Here is a 19780-nt window from a genome sequence, read left to right as displayed (position 1 = left end):
TGTACTTTTCTTCAGGCATTCCCAGTGTGCACAACTTCTGAATCTTCCTTCCTTCCAGACGTCTTCTTCAGGATGCAGAATAACTTCTCACTGTGCCAAGGTGGCAAAGTAATGCTAAACACATCATCTGACTAATGACAAATAATTGGAACATTTCTTTTCTATGATCTACTTTTCTATTATTGCAGCCTAATATCATGCTAACATTTTTAGCATCCATTTCACACTCTTGGTACCTACTCGTGGTCAATTATAATGCTCTGAATTTTTTTTTTTTTTCACATGAAGAGTTGCCAAAGTAGATATTCCACCACCTGCATGTGTGCTAGTGTGTGTTAATCTCAGACCTCCCTGTGGATTACTATGGATCCCTATGGATCACTCTGGATCCCTATGGGTCAAGAACTGGTCATAAACCTCACTTTATTAAACTATAAAACGGCCCTAATAATGCTAGTGCTGTATGTGAGATGCTGTAGAAAGTACCATGTCCTGGTAAACATGTGCTCCTCTTCTAAAGAATGGTTTATTTATAACCACAATCTTCTCAAAGAACCTGAGATGACCAGGCTATTACCTCTCTGGAAACTAATTTTTAATCCACAACCTCCCCTTCTTTTTACTCTTATCCCTGTTTGCAAAAATCTAACACCTACCTAGTTAATTTTCTTTCCTCATACCCAGTTTGATTGAGCTCTTGATTTTTTTTTTTTTTCTTTTCTCTAAACAACGGTTGGGTCAAGAAACCCAACCCCTCTCCACCAACCAGAGCCCCGCCCTCTGCCCCCAGATGGCCTGGAGTTGAAGGCCAAAGACGGAGAGGAGGACTCAAGCCGCTGCTGCCGGCAAGAGCGCAGGCTCAGCCTCCTTTATCCAGTGGGACCGCAAAGGGTCACTCTAAAAATTGCTGCTGCTGGGGCTTGTCAGGTGGCTGCTGGTGGCTCCCCACCGGATTTTCCTTCTGCTTCTCTCTCTCTCCACAGATTGCTTCCCTAGAGGAGTCTGCTGCTAACACTTCACCGTCACCAGTTGGGCTGCCATTCACACAGGAGGGTAAGGAGCTGGGACTGTACTCGCCAATTCCTGACTTCTAGATCCTGGGGTGTGTATGGACCTGTGGGTGGGAGCGGGTGAGGTGGGTGAGTGTTTGTGGTGTAGAGCTGATTTACTGAAAGCAGTCTACAGCCCGGTCCAGCTGCCTCATGCCCCTGATCTGAAGTTGGGAGGCAGAAAATATTTTCGTGAAATCTGAGAAATGGGATATATTAGGAGAATGTCACAGTAACAGAAATGCACGAGAGCAATGCCCTGTAAAAGTAAAACTGCTTGTAACTTCTAGCAATGTTTAGTCCCTAAAGCTTCAGCTAGGTTTTTCTTCCACTATTTTATAGAGACGAGGAGGGAGATAAAATTCTTAGACTTTATTCACAAAGTTTAAAATTCCACCTTTTTTTTTTTTAATCAGGAACCATTTAAACATTTGGTCAATTTAAGTTAAAATGTTATCAGTTTTAACTAAATTGGCAGAACAGACAAAAATCAGACAGCTTTTTGAATTCCTAAAAATATAACCTATTGACAAAATAAAAATCCCCCCCTGCAAAATACTCAAATTTGTTATTTGACTTTTAAAAAAGGTTTTTCTTTTACATGTGCACATATGGCTATACTGTTATGTGTTTTATATTAAAAATCATGCTGGAAATGAAGTGGGAAAGTGGGAAAACCCCCCCCTCCCCCTTAAATTGGACTTAGCTTAAAATGGCAAGCAGCAGAAGCCAGGAGTGTTTCTATTTCTGGAGGTAGGGCTGATGGGCCCGACAGATGCAGCGATCGGAATGCGGCGGGCACAGGGAGCAGCCGCAGCTGATTCGCCCCTTTGGCAAGAAGACATTCTGAGATCCCAGCTCATTCTGGCATGAGAGTGACAGTGATGCATTAGCACACATGGCTTTTCAGCTTGCTCAGTGTAGAGTCTGTCCCAGGAGGCAAGAGTGGAGGTCAGTGGGAAGGAGAATGTTCTTAAATATAAAGTGACAACCCTTTTGTCTAACCAGTTCTAGGAGCTTTCATCTGGGATCAGTTTGGGGTCCAGGAAGAATCTGGTTAAAGCCCAATACTTTCACACGGAAGGTACAATTATGTTACTGTTTCTTGGCAACATTATTCGCAGTGCAGTGGCTCTGGATCTAGTTTGGATTATGGACTTTTTTGAAAACTTCATGAAAGCTCTCGGCCGACTCTACAGAGAAGTACACATATGCGCAGTATGTTTCAGAATATTCCGCAGGGCTCATGGACCCACCTGAAACCCAACCCAGAGCAGGAGTGCCAGATACAGGTCACCCAGCTACATTAGAATTTCAGATAAACCACATATCAGCTTTTACTATAAGTATGTCCCAAATACCACCCAGGACAGACTTATATTAAAACACGATTCGTAGTTTATCTGAAATTCAGATTTCACTGGATGTCTTGTATTTTTATTTGCTAAATCTGACAACCCAGACCTAGATGCTCAAATCCCACAGGAAGAAATTCTGTCTCAGTGGGCTCACCCCTGTCTGAGAATAAGTAGATTCTAGGTTATGGAAGCCCATATTGAGGGGAAAAGTGATGCAGGACCAGATTTTGACAATTCTGACAGCAAAAATTGGCTGTGTATTCCTAATTCTCTGTAAGATGTTGGAACTGAAAGGAACACATCTCCTCATTTGACAGATGTTTAAACTGAAATCCTGAATAGTTGGATGTTTTTCCCAGGTCTGTCACATGGTTAGAGAAGAATGAACAACAAAGCCTAATTTTCAGTTCTATGATAATTAAAGAGACATCAGTCTTAAAAAACCTATCCCACCCCCTTCCCCCACGACATACACAAAAGACTGGGAAAGAGAAAGCCGTTTTACTACAAATTTCAACAAAACCAAACTAAAAAATTTAACACTGGGTCCTTGTGTTCTGTATCCAGGCTTGGAGAATAGAATTATAGTTAAGTTTATGTATAAAGTCTGTATACTTCATAGGTAAAAGCCAGACACAGCCTCTAGCTAAGTTGAACCATATGAAATTGACAACACTTAATTGTTTTTAAACAAAAAATGGTAATTTCATATTTAATCTAACACCTAAAAGTGCTTAATTATCTGATCAACAAATTCATGCAAGCGCTCCTTCAGCCAATTTATATCTTTGGCTTACCCAACCTATTGGAGTTTCACATCCTTACTCCTCTTAATAGGATAAAGAAATCCACAGGATCTATGTGTCCCCAAACAAATTTATTTTACATTCAAAAAGGCAACACTTTTATTTGAGTATTTGGAAGTAGAAAGAACCATTTCATGTTTTCCATATCCAAATTTTGATTTTACAAACCTCAGATCTAACTCACTCAGTCTCTATCTTCTTATGTCGGAAAAAGCTAACTTTTAACCAACATTAGATTTAAAGGAGGCAGTAGAGGGGGCCAGTGTTCCATCTGGGTTTAAATCTTTGAGTCATTGCTCCAATACAGACTGCACACTTACTTGTGTAACCCTGCAAAAGTTTTTTAACTCTTTCTGAATCTCAATTTCTTCATTTGTAAAATTAACATAATAAAACCTACCTTTTAGTATTTCTGTGATATTTAAATTAAAAAACCAAAATTATGTAAAGTACTTAAGCCAGGACTCATCAGACAGTAAGCCTTCAATTAATAAATGCTACCTATATAATTATTATTTTAGTTAGAACTAGAGCTATCAGTTTATATTTAATATATGATAGATTCATGCTTGGTGATCTATATTTAGGAATTAATTATTAATATACTTAAATCTGGCAAATACAAAAGATGATGAAAAATGTGATGACTTACATAACTCTGCCCAGCTGTTTATCAGGTGTTAAATACATGACACTAATCGTCATAGAAATGTCCCAAGAGCTAGAATCTGTGATGAGCAGTGGGGAGGGGAACGTGGAATTGCATCTCTATTACCCTTCTACCCAGTTTCTACTTGCAGAGGATCCAAGAGTCTGCTCAGGGGATAGTGGATGGAGCAGAGGGAAAAGAGCCTGTGGCATCCATAACCAGGAAAGGAGAATCTCTGGGCTCTCTCCACAGAATAAAGGGATAGCTCCAGTAGCCTAGGTTCCCTTTTACACCCCTCTGCACTCTGTGCAAAGTCTCTTCTTTACCCAAAAAGGGAAGGGACAGGAAGGGACTAGCAGTGCCTCCAAATAGCTAGTCACCCCATTACACAATCTCAGCTGCTGTGGCTAGCCCTGCTTCTCTTTCCAGTATTTTCTACTGTGGTAGGAGCCATGTGAAACATACCAGCCACTGACAATCCCAAGGGGGCAAGGGCCTGTAAAGTTCTTCCTCTCTTAGACCACAAGGGGGCGTATTACAGCTCACTGATAGGGAGGGAAAATCAAGACTACTGTGGTTCAGGAAAAAGAAACAATCTTGAAACTCTCCTAGCCACCGGGTGCACTCCTTATCATGCAAGACCCTAAGCTGAGTCAGAGCCCTCCCTAGGGTATGGTAACCATGGTGACTGCTCCAGCAACCAAGCTTGGGGACCTCCTAAGTAACTGACCACAAGGCATTCAGTTGGCTTAAAAAAAAAAAACAGTAAGTAAAACCCTCATCCAACTTTGAGTTAAAATATAAATGGAGTCAAAAAATGAAATGTTTTCAAAGTTTATTGCTCAGCATCTAGATTATATATGAACATACGAAGTTGTGTCCAAAAGTTCATGGAAAGAGTTGTATTATCTTTTAATACTACTTTTCCACAAACTTTTTGAAGCACCGTCTGTATGTGCAACTCAATTTTGTAACACCTCTTCTTCCTCCCAGCCACCTATTGACTGTCATTGTGACATCATTGGTGATCTGCTACAATATGACCCAGGCATACACAGTGAATATTTGTATAATTGTAGAAAAAACAATTCTTGTATAGATTGCTCTTGACTCCATGTTTACATATAACCTAGTTACTGAGTAATACATTTTTTTAAACATTCAATTCTGTTCCAGTTACTCTCTATAAGCCTGTACAAACAGCCTTGAAGCTCAGCGCCACGACCAAATGAGTAAATAAAAGTGAATTAAATTGTTCCACTTTCATACACACATACTCCTATGCTGCCCTCTTATAACTTCTTTCCTTTAAGGCTGCCCTTGCTCTTAACTTATTAAACGTGGTTGTGGAAAAATGCCGGTAGGTCAAGTGGCATAGTGTGTGTGTGTGTGTGTGTGTGTGTGTGTGTGTGTGTGTGTGTGTGTGTGTGTGTGTGTGTGTGTGTGTACACATGTGTACACCGTGTGACATGCCTTGAGTCTGTACTACTCAGAAAAGCTCCCATGTGAGGGGCCTGGAGAGTTTGTTGAAGACTTCTCTGCCTTCCCCATGAGAACAGAGCCTTTGGGTTCTAATCCCCCATAATAAGGGAACTGGTCTTCTCTGCCACAGGGCCCGGGGCACGTGATGCAGCAGCCCTTACCTGTTCTTCCCAGCCTGAGGTCCTCCTTAAATTGAGAAAAGTAGTGGGTTTGGGGAGATGGAGGAGCAGGGCCACAGGATGAGTATTTGAGGGGATGTAAGGACAAGTGAACAGCAGCCTTGATGACAACATCAGAGCTTCACCTAGCTTCAAAGCAGTAACCCTGATCCTCAGGCTCCTCTGAGGTCTCTACAGTGTCCTTATTGGAGGAACACGACACAGACTGAGAATACCTGGGCAGGTGGACAGACAGCCTCATCTATGAGGTGTAGACACAGGAATAGGATGTAATGGTAGCTCTTTAAAGAAAGACTGAAGTTATGAGTATATCTAAGAAAGTTCAGCTACTAGAAAGTTATCTGCAACTTCTGATTTCAATACTCTCTTAAATCCTGCCTGTTTCTCTCCCTCCATCTCCCCTAGAGAGAGCTAAAGAAGCCAGTTACCTGAACAGAGTGATTTCAAGGGCTCTAAAAGCCCTCTTTTATTAAGAAAAAAAGATAGATAGATAGATACATAGGAACCAAGAGACACTATTCTCAGAGAAGATACACACACACACACACACAGACACAAACACACACACACAAGGGTACTTCAAAAAGTTCATGGAAAATAGAAGAGAATATGAATCTTTACATGAACTGTTTTAACTACCATCATAGCCATTCTGTTAGAAATTTGCATGTGACTCATAGTAAGACACTGATTTATAAAACAAAACATAAAAGAAAAGTGCAAAAATGCATATCTGGGAGGTAGAGTAGATTTGTCCATTAACTGTCTGGCTTGGATTCATTTGTCAGATTACCTAATGAATCACACAGTAGGACACTGAAGAAATGGGACAAGGACAAGAGAATTTAGATAAAGAGAGGGTCATGGGCATTCCCATGAGTGGAGCAGGCCAGGGTTGAGTCAACAGAGGGAACACCAGGGGCAGCATGAAGACCAGGCAATGAAGGAATGAGAAGGCATCAACAGAAAAAAAGAGAAGGAAAGTCAAGGAAGAGCTTTTACTGATTTCACTATTTTGTCTAGCCTTGGGTTTCCTTCTCCCTTCCTGGAGATTTCTTAATCCTTCTCAATTGCGTATTAACTTATCACACTCAAACCCTTCCTAGCATCCAACATCCTATATGTACCGGCTTAACATTACCTGCCCAGCTATTTCCCTCGTGACCCCAGAAAGCTTAGTCTGCACATAGCATGCTGAGTCCTGCCTTTCTTCAGCACCCTTCAGGTACCAGGACCCAACAAGATCCATATCATCTACAAACCCTCCCATCCTAACATCCACCCTAACATCACCCCATCAAAATAGTGCTGGACAGGCGTTTCCTCATTAAGCTTTCATTGACAACCCTATGAGGCAGGAACTACTATTATCTTCACTTTAGAGATAAGTCAATGGAGACTCTAAGAGGTTAGGTAATCTACTGAAAGTTACACTGCGAATAAGTAGTGGAATTGGTATTTATGTTGTATTTTCATTATCATTCACATGATATTAAATATCATCTGATTCCCCTTGCAATTTCTTGTTTGACTCATGGATTATTTAGAAGTATATTGGTTTTCCTAGATAGCTTATTATTAGTTTCTAATTTAATAGTATTGTGATCAAAGAACATGCTTTGCATGACTTCAAGCTTTTAAATTTGCTGAGACATGTTTTGTGGCCTACATAGAATCTGACTTGGTGAATGTACCATGTGCACTTCAGAAGAGTTTGTATTCTGAAGTTGTTGGGTGTAATGGTCTATAAATGTCAGTTAAAGCAGGATGATTGATAATGTTGTTCAGATAATCTATAATGTTACTGATCTTTTGGCTAGTTGTTTTATCAATTACCGACAGATGTTAACATTTTCAAGTGTAATTGTGGAATTGCCTATTTTTCACATTAATTCTGTCACTTGCTGCTTCACATATTTTGAAGCTCTGTTATTAGGCACATACACATTTACTATTATTACATATTCATGATGAATTATCTTTTCATTATTGTGAAATTCCCTCTTTATCACTGGTAAAAGTTGTTTGCTTGCAGTCTGTTTTATCTGATCTTGATATAGTCACTCCAGCCTTCTTATGTTTATTATTTCCATGGTAAATCTTTTTCCTATCCATTTATTTTCCACTTATCTGTGTCTCTATATTTACAGCAAGTCTATTGTAGACAGCATATATTTAGGTCTTGCTTTTCTTATCTGTTCTGGCAATCTGTGACTTTTAATTAGAATGCTTTGTCCATTAATTTAATATAATTATTAGCATGATTGGATTTAGGTTTGTAATTAAATTATTTGTTTCCTTTTTGTCCCCTCTGATTTTTGTTCTTCTGTTCCAACTTTCCTACCCTCTTTTCAATTCCACTTAAATTTATCCATTGGCTTTTCAGCTATACATTGCATTTTTAAAGTGGTTGCTCTAGTGCTCTGCTGTTCAATACAATAGTCATCAGTCACATATGGCTATTGAACACCTGAAATATGTCTAGTCCAAAGTGATATGTACTGTAGGTTTAAAATATATCCTGAATTTTGAAGATTTAGTGTGAAAAAAAGAATATAAAATACCACATTGATAATTTTATAGAAATTACATGTTGAACTAATAATATTTGGCATATATTAGGTTAAATAAAATATATTACTAAAATTAGTTTCATCTTCTTACCTTTTTGATGTGGCTACTAGAAATTTTTTAATTGCATGTGTGGCTCATGTTATATTTCTACTGGACAACATTACTCTAGAGATTATAACACGCAAAGTTAAATTTTTATGGCCTATGTAAGTTAATACTGTACCACTTCACATAAAATATAGAAACCTCGCAACTGTTTAGGTTCTTTTATCATAATCACCCCATCCTTTATGCTGTAATTGTCATATGTACTAAATCTACATACGTTATAAACCTTACAAGATAGTGTTTATCATTTTTGCTTTGAAGAGCTTTAAAAACACTTTCGGAAATAATCACCTTTTATATTCTTTTCTTTACTGCTTTCTCACGATTCAAGTTTCTATTGGACTTCCCCCTTTCTGGATTTTTCTTTTCCAGCATTCGCATCTGACTTTCCTGTGAATGTGATTGGCACAAACTATGGTCTCTGGTTCTTCAACCTAGAAGTACTTTCTGTTGGTGGCGTAGCTGCCTTTTGCAGTACTACTTGCAGCCTGCTCTTGGGCTAACAGCCACACACACACACGCACATGCACGCACACACACACACACACATACACACAGAATATGTGTGTGGGGACAGAGACAGAACTCATCCTATTCTATTCCCTTTTTCAACTGTTCACTCTCCTACAAAATCACCCTCCTTTTTATACTCCCTGGTGTCTTTGGGTAGTTCCTCCTACTTTTCCCCACCACCACCCCCCATCTTAAAGTTATTTTATAGTTGTTATGTTTATATGATATTCTCAAAGGCTGAGTACACTTGCTAGGCAACAATTTGTCAAACTTTACTAAGGATATTTGAGGGTACCTGACTTAAGGATGGTGTAAGCTTATTGGTGGGAGCTAAAAATTAATACATAAATTCACACACACACACACACACAGAAAAAAAAAAAAAAAAAAACGGGGGCGGGGGAGAAGATATAACAACCACAATTACTTGAAGTGGATACGACAAGCAAACAGAAAGGACATTGTTTGGGGGGGAGGGAGGAGAGGGAGAAGGGAGGGAGGTTTTGGTAAGGGGCAACAATAAACAACCACAATGTATATCGACAAAATAAAATTTTTTTAAAAAAAAGGATGGTGTAAGAAAGTAACAATGTAGAAAAGGAAGATTTAAAACTGGAAATCAGGTATTATTGCTCCTAGAAGCCACCAGTCACCCCTTCATTTGGGATTCCCTGCTTAACCTTTCCCTGAGTAGCCCCAGGATATCACTATGATAAAATACTGAGATCCCTCTGTAAATATTTTGTATGAATTGAACAAACTGAATTGTAAATAGACAAGGAACCACTGCCCCAAGCCCCTCTGAATCCCTCCCATCCTCCAGACCTCACCCAGGGCCCCCCAGGCCTCACTATGATCCAGTAACTGAAGAATTACACATGGGTGCCCTTTGGGACCCAGCTTGAGCACTCTGGCCTGAATCTATTCCAGTTAGTAGGTGCCCTGTTTTATCTGTTGTTCACATTTTAATTATTACCCCTACAGGCCACCAATAAAACAATCTTTTAATGATGGAGAAACAGAGTATTTAGTATTTCAGTATGAAGCACTCAAATTACTCCTCAAGTTCAAGATTTCCTCTAAAACAGTGAGTGTTTATAAGCTCTATGTCTGCATGAATAAAAACATTGGGCACATGGGTTCTTCCAGAAACATAGACAGGACTTCTCTCTCCCCCCAAATTTACTCTACTGTGATTACCTGGCTCCTTGTTATCATTTTGTATTTGTCGTGTTTTGTCCCTCTAACATAAATTACATCTTGTAGCTCCATCATTCCCAACACTGTGCTGCCCACGCAGCAGTAATATCTGATAACTGTTTGCTGAGCAAAATATTTAAAGTTTTCCCCTAGAAAAATCCAACAAAGGGACACTCAGCGTATAAGTTGAATGCATTTGAACACTAAAATGATGGTGGGTTCATAATCTGTTTCACGAGGTAAGGACACATTTTGCATTGTTTGAAAAAAAGAAGAGTGAAGAAGGAATCCATGCCACAGTCTTTTAAAGAAATATAAATGTGAATACAACAATTTGAGCTTAATGGGGAAGACAAAAGCTCTGGTAAAGAAACAGACCTTTTCCGTTTCCCAGCTACCTGCTGCTCTCTTTCTGCATGGGCAGGAATGGGGAGAAATAATATAGAAGGGTTATGGAATTTTTAAAACACATATTCTACTAGTCAAATTGAAGATCTTTCAAAGAGGGGCAAAGCCAAGTTTTAACCCTCAGGATAAAATCACAGTGAGATTTAAAACATACACACACACACAAAAAAAAAAACAGAAACAAAAAAACTGTAAAACACCTAAATATCTAAATGCCCATAAATAGGGTAGTAGTTGGATAATTTACTGTACATCCTTACTATGGGATACCATGCACCCATTAGAGAGAATGAGGTAAATTTATATATGTACTTATAGGGAAAGATGTACATGAGTTCCTGCTAGGTAAAAGAGCAAATTGCTGTATAACATAGCATAAACTTGTTATAAATTCTTCATATAAGAACTTAATATAAATTCTCTATAGTGGCATGTTGGAGCTGGTTTGTACCGGCTCACAAGAGCTGATTATCGAATGTTTGGGAGTTTGGCTAACAAAGCAGTGGAAAGTTTGAAATCAAACATAATGAACGTATTTGCACCAAAGAAACTGGCAGATTTTAAATAAGGGCTTTTTTTTTCCCTCTGGAAAGTTGGTTTACCAGTTATCACTGCTCAAAAATATGCAGATACAAGTTTGTATAAGTATATACAATTATCTAGAATGATAAATACCAGACTGTAAATTATTGAATTATACATATTGAGTTTATAATTTTTTAAAAATGAGTAACATCAGCAACCTCACAAAAAAGTGAACACTTCCATGCAGTAAATCAAAGCCATTCAAAGGTCCGAGTATAGTGTAAGAGAGGAAAAAATTATTTTCCTTCTCCCCCGCTAGGTTCTCAGCTGGGGCTCTGAAACAAAAGACAGATTAACAAGAGAAAAGCATACAAATCTATTTAATATAATTTTAGATATACATATGTATGTATAGGTTTCTAACCTTCATTATATAAATATATAAAACCTTCATTATGGTATATATGTATTATACATATACAAATGTATAGGTTTCTAACTTTCATTTTATTCCTCTGAGTTTTTTCTATTCCTGATCCAGCACCACATATTTTAAATTCCTGTAATTTTTCATATCTGGTGGGGCAAGTCCTATCTTCACTACTTTTCTATTTATAAACTAAATTCGTGGATATTCTTTCATAATTATGCCTTCAGTTGAACTCTGGAATCATTTTATTAAGATTCAGGGGAAAAAAAATCTTATAAAGATAGTAACTAAAATTTCACTGAATTGACATATATCTCTCTATATAAGAATGGAGAATCTCTCTTCTTTTAAATCCTCTGGCAAAATCCTATAGTGCTTATTATGTGGATTTCACTAAATTCTAGTCAAGTATATCTCTTAAAATATAATACATTTCATTGCTACAACAAATAAAATAATCTTTCCATAATGTTTTCTACATTTTACATGGATTCCTGAATTATAGTATTCCATTGAGGAAAACCTTCAGAGTGGTTATAATTTACTTTTTCATGAGAGTAAACTAAGCCCTTCAAATTATTTAATTACTGTACAGCTGAATCAGAGAAAATTTGATCATTTCAGCTGTACAAGTATAAGAATTACTTGGCAATACAGCTGAGAGATCTCAGATCTCATTTGACAATATAAATCTTTCTAGAATTGTCTTCAATGCTTAATGCTGAAGTAAACTGTCAATAAAATGTGTGTATCTAGTTTAATGTAAGCCTTTAAATCTGTTATTGGGGGATTAATCCACTTTATGCCATTAAAAAACTATTACTTCATAAAAGAGAAAAGTTTCTCAATGTAGTCTTTTGAAGTCCAGAGCATAATTAAAATAAAGCCATGGTTTTGTTTTTTTTGTTTTTTTGTTTTTTTTAGCAAGCTCTGCCTGTAACAGTGTGTTTGCCAACATGGCACCCAAAAAGAAGACTGTCAAAAAGAACAAAGGAGATATCAATGAGATGACTATAATTGTAGAAGATAGCCCCCTAAACAAACTGAATGCTTTGAATGGGCTCCTAGAGGGAGGTAATGGCCTTAGCTGCATTTCTTCTGAATTAACGGATGCTTCTTATGGCCCCAACCTCTTGGAAGGTTTAAGTAAAATGCGGCAAGAGAGCTTCCTGTGTGATTTAGTCATTGGAACCAAAACCAAATCCTTTGATGTTCATAAGTCAGTGATGGCTTCATGCAGTGAGTACTTTTACAACATCCTAAAAAAAGACCCATCAGCTCAAAGGGTGGATCTCAATGATATCTCACCACTAGGCCTGGCGACTGTCATTGCATATGCCTACACCGGAAAGCTGACTCTCTCCCTGTATACCATAGGAAGCATAATTTCTGCCGCTGTTTATCTTCAGATCCATACTCTTGTAAAGATGTGCAGTGATTTTCTGATTCGGGAGATAAGTGTTGAGAATTGCATGTACGTCGTTAACATTGCTGAAACATACTCCCTGAAAAGTGCAAAAGCAGCAGCCCAGAAATTTATCCGGGATAACTTTCTTGAATTTGCAGAATCAGATCAGTTTATGAAGCTTACGTTTGAACAAATTAATGAACTTCTTATGGATGATGACTTACAGTTGCCTTCTGAGATAGTAGCATTCCAGATTGCAATGAAATGGTTAGAATTTGACCAAAAGAGAGTGAAATATGCTGCAGACCTTTTGAGCAATATTCGCTTTGGTACCATCTCTGCGCAAGACCTGGTCAATTATGTTCAATCTGTACCAAGGATGATGCAAGATGCTGATTGTCACAAACTTCTTGTAGATGCTATGAACTACCACTTACTTCCATATCATCAAAACACATTGCAGTCTAGGCGAACAAGAATCCGAGGGGGCTGCCGAGTCCTAGTCACTGTAGGGGGACGCCCAGGCCTTACTGAGAAGTCCCTTAGTAGAGACATCTTGTATAGAGACCCTGAAAATGGATGGAGCAAGCTTACGGAAATGCCAGCCAAGAGTTTTAATCAGTGTGTGGCTGTGATGGATGGATTTCTTTATGTGGCCGGTGGTGAAGACCAGAATGATGCAAGAAATCAAGCCAAGCATGCAGTCAGCAATTTCTGCAGGTACTTAATCTTTTATTAAGAACTAAAATGGTTCATTATTGTGGGGAAATTGCCCTGACATAGAACTCATGCCTGTTAGCTTAGTTCATTGGCTCAGTAAATCAATAATAGTGATGCCACCTAACATATGTGCACTTTACATTGTATAGAGCACATTCACGTACATCATGCACTCTAGATTTTTGAAGCAATCTTGTGTGGAGGACAGGAAAGATATGATTAGTCTGATTCTGCATATGAGAAACCTGATACCCAGAGAAGTTATACCACTAGTAAGTGGCAATTCACGTTCTTCCCTTGCTAGTTGGGTACTCTTCACAATACACTTACTTTTGAAAGAAATTGAGTACAAATTTAGTTTTTAATATTGAGTGGTAAGGAAAAATAAAATAATACAAAATTTAAGTGACTGATAATGGTAACATACACTGAAGAAGTGAGTTCTGTTTACAGTACTTCTGAACTATGTAAACAGGAAAGCATCAGCTCACTATGACTGCTTATTTTCCTCCTGCAGATAGCCCACCTATTAGTATTCAAGTTGCTGTTTTCATAGTATTGATTTTAATGCTTATAAAACCATAGTATTGAGCACTGGGGGGGTGGGGAGTTGGATATATATATATATAAAATCCCTTAACTAAAAAGTTTTACCTACTAATAAGTGCTGGAAAACAGAAAAGTATCAGAGGTTAAGCCTTGTTGATGCTTTTAGACACGAATTCCATTGGTTTCATTTTAACAGATGATAGAAGACTTGATTGAGTGACTTAGCTTTACTGTTGTAATGGCCCAGACAAATGGAGCAGTAAGGGATTTGTGAGAAATGGAGAAATCCAATCAGTCAACTCCTATCTTAAATAAGCAGTGAAAGCGAACCAGGGATGGAAATGACTTTAATTCGGATGTGTTCCCTCTTCTGATTACCACCCATCCCCAGCTTCCACCCCTTTCCCACGTGCACATCTCATAAATCCCACTGGATGATGGATAGTTGAATGTGGAGGAAAGGGGACTGAAAGGTCAGTTTCTGTGGGCTCTTCCAGTGGCCAGTAAAGGAAGTGGTCTTATAAATGGAAGGCGGAGGGGACTGGTAGTCACCGATGCCTGCCTTGACTTTTTCCAGAGTCACACATTTTTTACTACTGAGAGAAACACCAGCCTCCAGGTGAGGAGCCATGCTAGGTCCCTCGCCTGCTCGCAGGGATAGTGCCAGTGTCCCACATTACGGTTTGCGGAGTGACATAGGTTCCCCGGCTGCCGCCCACAAAGCTGTCACACTTCCTCTGCCATTTCCAGATACGATCCCCGCTTCAACAGTTGGATACACCTGGCCAGCATGAACCAGAAGCGCACGCACTTCAGCCTGAGCGTGTTCAACGGGCTCCTTTACGCCGTGGGCGGCCGCAACGCAGAAGGCAGCCTGGCCTCGCTGGAGTGCTACGTGCCCTCCACCAATCAGTGGCAGCCGAAGACGCCCCTGGAGGTGGCGCGCTGCTGCCACGCCAGCGCGGTCGCGGACGGCCGCGTGCTGGTGACCGGCGGCTACATCGGCAACGCGTACTCGCGCTCCGTGTGCGCGTACGACCCTGCCAGCGACTCGTGGCAGGAGCTGGCGGCGCTGAGCACGCCCCGAGGCTGGCACTGCGCCGTCACTCTGGGCGACAGGGTGTACGTGATGGGGGGCAGCCAGGTAGGCCCGCGCGGCGAGCGCGTGGACGTGCTGACGGTGGAGTGCTACCGCCCCGCCACCGGCCAGTGGGGCTACGCGGCGCCGCTGCAGGTGGGCGTGAGCACCGCGGGCGCTTCGGTGCTGCACGGCCGCGCCTACCTGCTGGGGGGCTGGAACGAGGGCGAGAAGAAGTACAAGAAGTGCATCCAGTGCTTCAGCCCCGAGCTCAACGAATGGACGGACGACGACGAGCTGCCCGAGGCCACCGTGGGCGTGTCCTGCTGCACCCTCTCGATGCCCAACCACGTGACTCGGGAATCCCGGGCCAGCTCGGTGTCCTCCGTGCCAGTCAGTATCTGAACCCAGCTAGATGCGGGGACGCAGGAAGAACAGTCACGTGGTTAACCTTTGAGTTAGCGAGAAGGAAAATATATAACATTTACTACAATGGTTGTATTTTAAAATATATCGAGGCATATGTCTTGATGGTTTTAAGTTCCTGGTATGGCATAATCTACCTCTGTGTATTTTTTTTTTTTTTTTCTTCTTCTTTTTTCTAGCAAAATACAGGGTCGTGGCCAACAAAAGAAACAGGATTTATTTCAGCGGCCACTGGGTGGCAGGCGGAACTCGTCGTAGGCTCCCTTCCAACGTACAGCGGTTACACCCACATTTGAGATTTTTCTCCTACATTTTAGTACACACGACGCTTATGTGAGTAAGAGATCTCACGTTCAAAAGTTTATTTTCTTCTCTCTCTTGTTTCTTTAGGAAGTTGAAAATACTCATTTATAGGTTTTATTTTAAAATGGACATCGTTTGTATCCATAAAGACTTGATTTAATTCTATATTTTAACAATTTCTTTTCGACACTTGCCTTGAGTAAAGGATTTTGAAAGGCATCCAATGGCAAAGACACAAAGCTTAAAACAAAATCTGACTGGAAAGGAGCAGGAATTCCACCCAGAAACTGTCAAGTTGATACCTTTGGGTTAGAGGTGATTCCTGTCTTGGTCAGTACCTCAGGCGCCAGTGTATTTTCTTCCACAAAACCCTGCTCTCAAAGAAGAAACTGATATTATTAGTCATTTAATTTATAGTGTTAGTTTAAATCATTTTGTTATTTCTCCTGGATACGTTTGCACTTTATCCCTTGTCCTCTATTAAAGGAAATTCAGGTACCCTGAGGCCCTTACCCTCACCCTAAAACCTACACCAACGTGGTTAAAGGCAACCTTGGTCCTTTTGAAAGCCCTGGGAAGAACATTGCTTTATTCCTTAAGAGCATTGTTTTATTTGGTAAAATAAAACAATGTTCTTAAGGACCATTAACTTAAAGCTCAGATAACTTGAAGGTTATACAACCAATAACAGTACGTTGATTTGCCCCACTCCTTTACGTGAGGAGAATGAAAGGAAACATTTGGAATTTTTGGATTTGGCGATAACTGTATGAGTGGGTTCTCCTGTTAGTAAATACCATTATTTGCCATTTCGTATCAGTCCTCCTGATTTCTTAGTTAAAAATCTAACACATTCATGTCCATAGAAATATTATGATAATGTATGCTCATTCTGCTCTGTGTTTATTAATCTCATCTGTTCCAAGTTAGCTTTGCAAATCAAAGTGTATCCACTTGATATCATTTTTCTTACTTGCTTGCCAAGTTTTGGGGAAAGGTAATGATTGTAGTAAATGATACATATTTTCCTTTCTAATAATTTATCACTTTATTCTTTGATAGTTTATTTGTTTTGGAGAGGAAGTTGCCTATCATTTATGGGTTATGTGCAATTGGAGTTTGAAAAATAAAAGAAACTATTTAAAGTGTTAAACATGAGCTATATATGGAAATATTACTTGGTCTTTATTAATCCCTTCCTCTTCTACCTTGTGTAGGTAGGTTATTGCTAGAGTTGTGATATTTATATCTAAAATATTTTGTTCGAACTGTGAAAAATGGTTCATATAGTACCTTGGTGGAACAATTTTATCATTGCCCCTTATGAACAGTTCAATCTCTGGGCATTTAATGGTAATACTCAAGTAAAGGCTACAAACACTGTAAATTAAGAACAAGACATCACTAATGTAAAAACACTGGGCTGTTTCTTCATCCCATACAGAGAATGAGGTGTTTCACCAAGCACAGAGCAGATCTAAAGGGACCTATCCCTTTGAATCCTTATCTGCCCAGGCTGGAAAATAAAGCTCTGTGAGAAACTAGTTTATGGAGCAAGTTAAATCACTGAGCTCTTAACTTACTAATGATACAACTTATATATCGCCTTTATCCTTGCAGCAGCATTGGTAAAATAAACTTTTTATTTTTCATCAATCATTTGGCCACAACTTGTAAAGCCTAAGTGAGGGTGACTATAATATATTTTACCTTGGTATATGTGTGTGTGGATATATACACATATATTTACACACACATACATCTGAAGAGCATAAATTATATTGTTAATTTGAAAGGGGAAAAGTGCTTTACTGTGGATTATAGATCATAAGTGGGCAAATAGACATAATTCCTTGATGTACACATAGATAATCTTAGAAGTATTCTGTGAAGAGGAGGACCTAGTGCTCACAATGAAATAAGAATCAATCAGTTGTAACATTTTATGGTGGAAGAATGAGGAAAGATACTAAAACTAAATGATTTTTCATCTGTCAGAGCTTGGTAAGATGGGTTGTGCAAAAACTTGGCAGTGGCTTTCTACAGATAAAATCGGAGGCATGTGAGAGCTAGATAAATCATTTAAAATTATCATGTAACTTATTCTCTGCATTGTTTATCCGAAGACTCAGAAAATACACGTATCTGAGCTTACCAGTTTCCTGGGTGCATTGCTGTTCTGTTTTCTGCTTCAACAGTTAAGTCAGTAAAGACTAATGTGAATTTGGAATGCCAGAATTTCTGACTTAACACATTGGTAGGGAGTAGGGAATATGTGGGTTGGTGAAAGTTTTATATCCTGCACTGCCTATTGAAAGATACAAAAGTATGCAGAATCAAAATAATGTGTGTCACTTTTCATGGGTAAGTGAAACATTTTTTTTAAGCCATTGAAGCAGTTGCTATAAAATGTTATGGTTGTCCTATAAAATGTGATGGTTTTTCCATGGTTCCCAACTAGATAACTTCATTTTTATTATGTTTTAATCTTACATTCAGTTACACTTCCAAATCTTAGGATCCAACCATGTGCTTCCTTATATTTTTCTGAAAGAAAAGCACTTGTTATTTTTGTAACACCTGAGTCCTATGATGAAATTAAGGCATCAGTTCAGTGTATCTGAGAAATACAATGTTACCAAGCAGCTGAAATAATAAAACTCAAGCTCTCTTTATATGAATGGGCCAGAGACCTGATGAGAAGTCTCCAGGAAGCCAGACTTTAATGTAGTTTGTCCATTTTTAGTTAGGCTCTTGGTGCTGAGTTGCCATCACTGATACATTAGTTGCTTGCAGTGCATTGAATGAGTTTTATTTTTATTTCCCGTGTTGTAAGAATGGTTATGAATAGAAAGTCAGTAATTATACAGAGTAATATAATTCTATACAATGGAGCAGTAGTGGAGTGTTATAGGTGAGGAGCTATACTTGAGGTAATGAGGAAGTGAGTACTGAATGGTTCTATGACTTAAGGCCGAGCAGCAATTATAGTAAGTGTATTTTACAAACATGCATGTAAATAGAGGTTTACCTGGACATATGAAAGTGTTAAAAGGTCATTTTTTTTTTTCTGATTTTCCTGGCCAAGTGTCTTCACAATGCATCCAAGTTACTAGATAAAAAAAAAAAAAAAAAAAAAAAAAAAAAAGAACACTAAAGTCAATTCTTCATTTATTTTTCTCTTAGTTACAACCAAATGAATTTGTATAGTCTCTGAATGAACTAGCTCCCCATCCCAGCCACTGACGAATATGTTCTTTAGCACAAGGCAGCATTAAAAGGAATTACTTTTCAATATTTCTTTTCATACCAATAAAAACTATAGCATAATTTCCCAAACACTCCTCCATGGGTGATTATGAAAACTAAAGACTTTAAAATATTAAAAATTTACCCTCCAGAACATTCAGAAGGTAAAGACCATTTAATTTCCCTCTCAGGGAATTTGAAATAAAAATACTTGTCTTGAATACTGTTAAAATACTTTTTATTTATTCAGCAAATTTAGGTAAAAAAAAAAATTATTTGTTTGCCTAAAACATTCTGGTACTATACGAGGAACAACACATTAAAATGTATGTAGTGTTATTTTTTGACCTCATCACTATCAATAAAGCTGCACTCAATAAGAACTTAGTGATCAAATATGAGAAGTTTTGAAGTATCCTTTCTGTGGTGATTGGAGTGTTTGTTTTTTCTCTATTTAGTTTTCATGATGATTCATTTACCTAAACAAAACAACAAAAAGAATTGATAAATGGTTAAAATGTATTTCAGTAGCTTGAAGACGAGTGAAAGAAAACAGGTATAAAATGTCAATAACAATTTGCTTTGCAACTCAGACAGAAGCCCAACTCTGGCCTAGCTCAGCCCTGACCATTTAGAAGTCATAGTTGAGTGTGCTTCCTAGAACCCTGGTCACAGCCCATCTGATACAGACTCAGGGGCATCATCATTTGCAATGAAACAACTTTCCAGGAAATAAATTGTATTGCTATACAGACTCACCCTTGCA

The 19780-nt window shown here is 38.8% G+C and overlaps 1 protein-coding gene across 2 annotated transcripts; it reads left to right on the top strand.

Moving 5' to 3' along the window:
• Positions 1-827: 827 nt before the first annotated feature.
• KLHL31 (kelch like family member 31) lies at positions 828-19410 on the top strand. Of its 2 annotated transcripts, XM_063097081.1 has the most exons (4): positions 828-1053; positions 9703-9805; positions 12206-13409; positions 14709-19410. In XM_063097081.1, the coding sequence occupies exons 3-4, from the start codon at positions 12238-12240 to the stop codon at positions 15439-15441; spliced, it is 1905 nt and encodes a 634-aa protein (XP_062953151.1). In that variant the 5' UTR covers positions 828-1053; positions 9703-9805; positions 12206-12237; the 3' UTR covers positions 15442-19410. The 2 variants fall into 2 exon arrangements, with proteins under 2 accessions (XP_062953151.1, XP_062953150.1); XM_063097080.1 differs by lacking the exon at positions 9703-9805.
• The last annotated feature ends 370 nt before the right edge of the window (positions 19411-19780 follow it).

The sequence above is a fragment of the Cynocephalus volans genome, chromosome 5, assembly GCF_027409185.1.
Source record: "Cynocephalus volans isolate mCynVol1 chromosome 5, mCynVol1.pri, whole genome shotgun sequence".
NCBI lineage: Eukaryota > Metazoa > Chordata > Mammalia > Dermoptera > Cynocephalidae > Cynocephalus > Cynocephalus volans.
The sequence above is the reverse complement of the archived record's forward strand: the minus strand, read 5'-3'. Positions and strand labels throughout refer to the sequence as shown.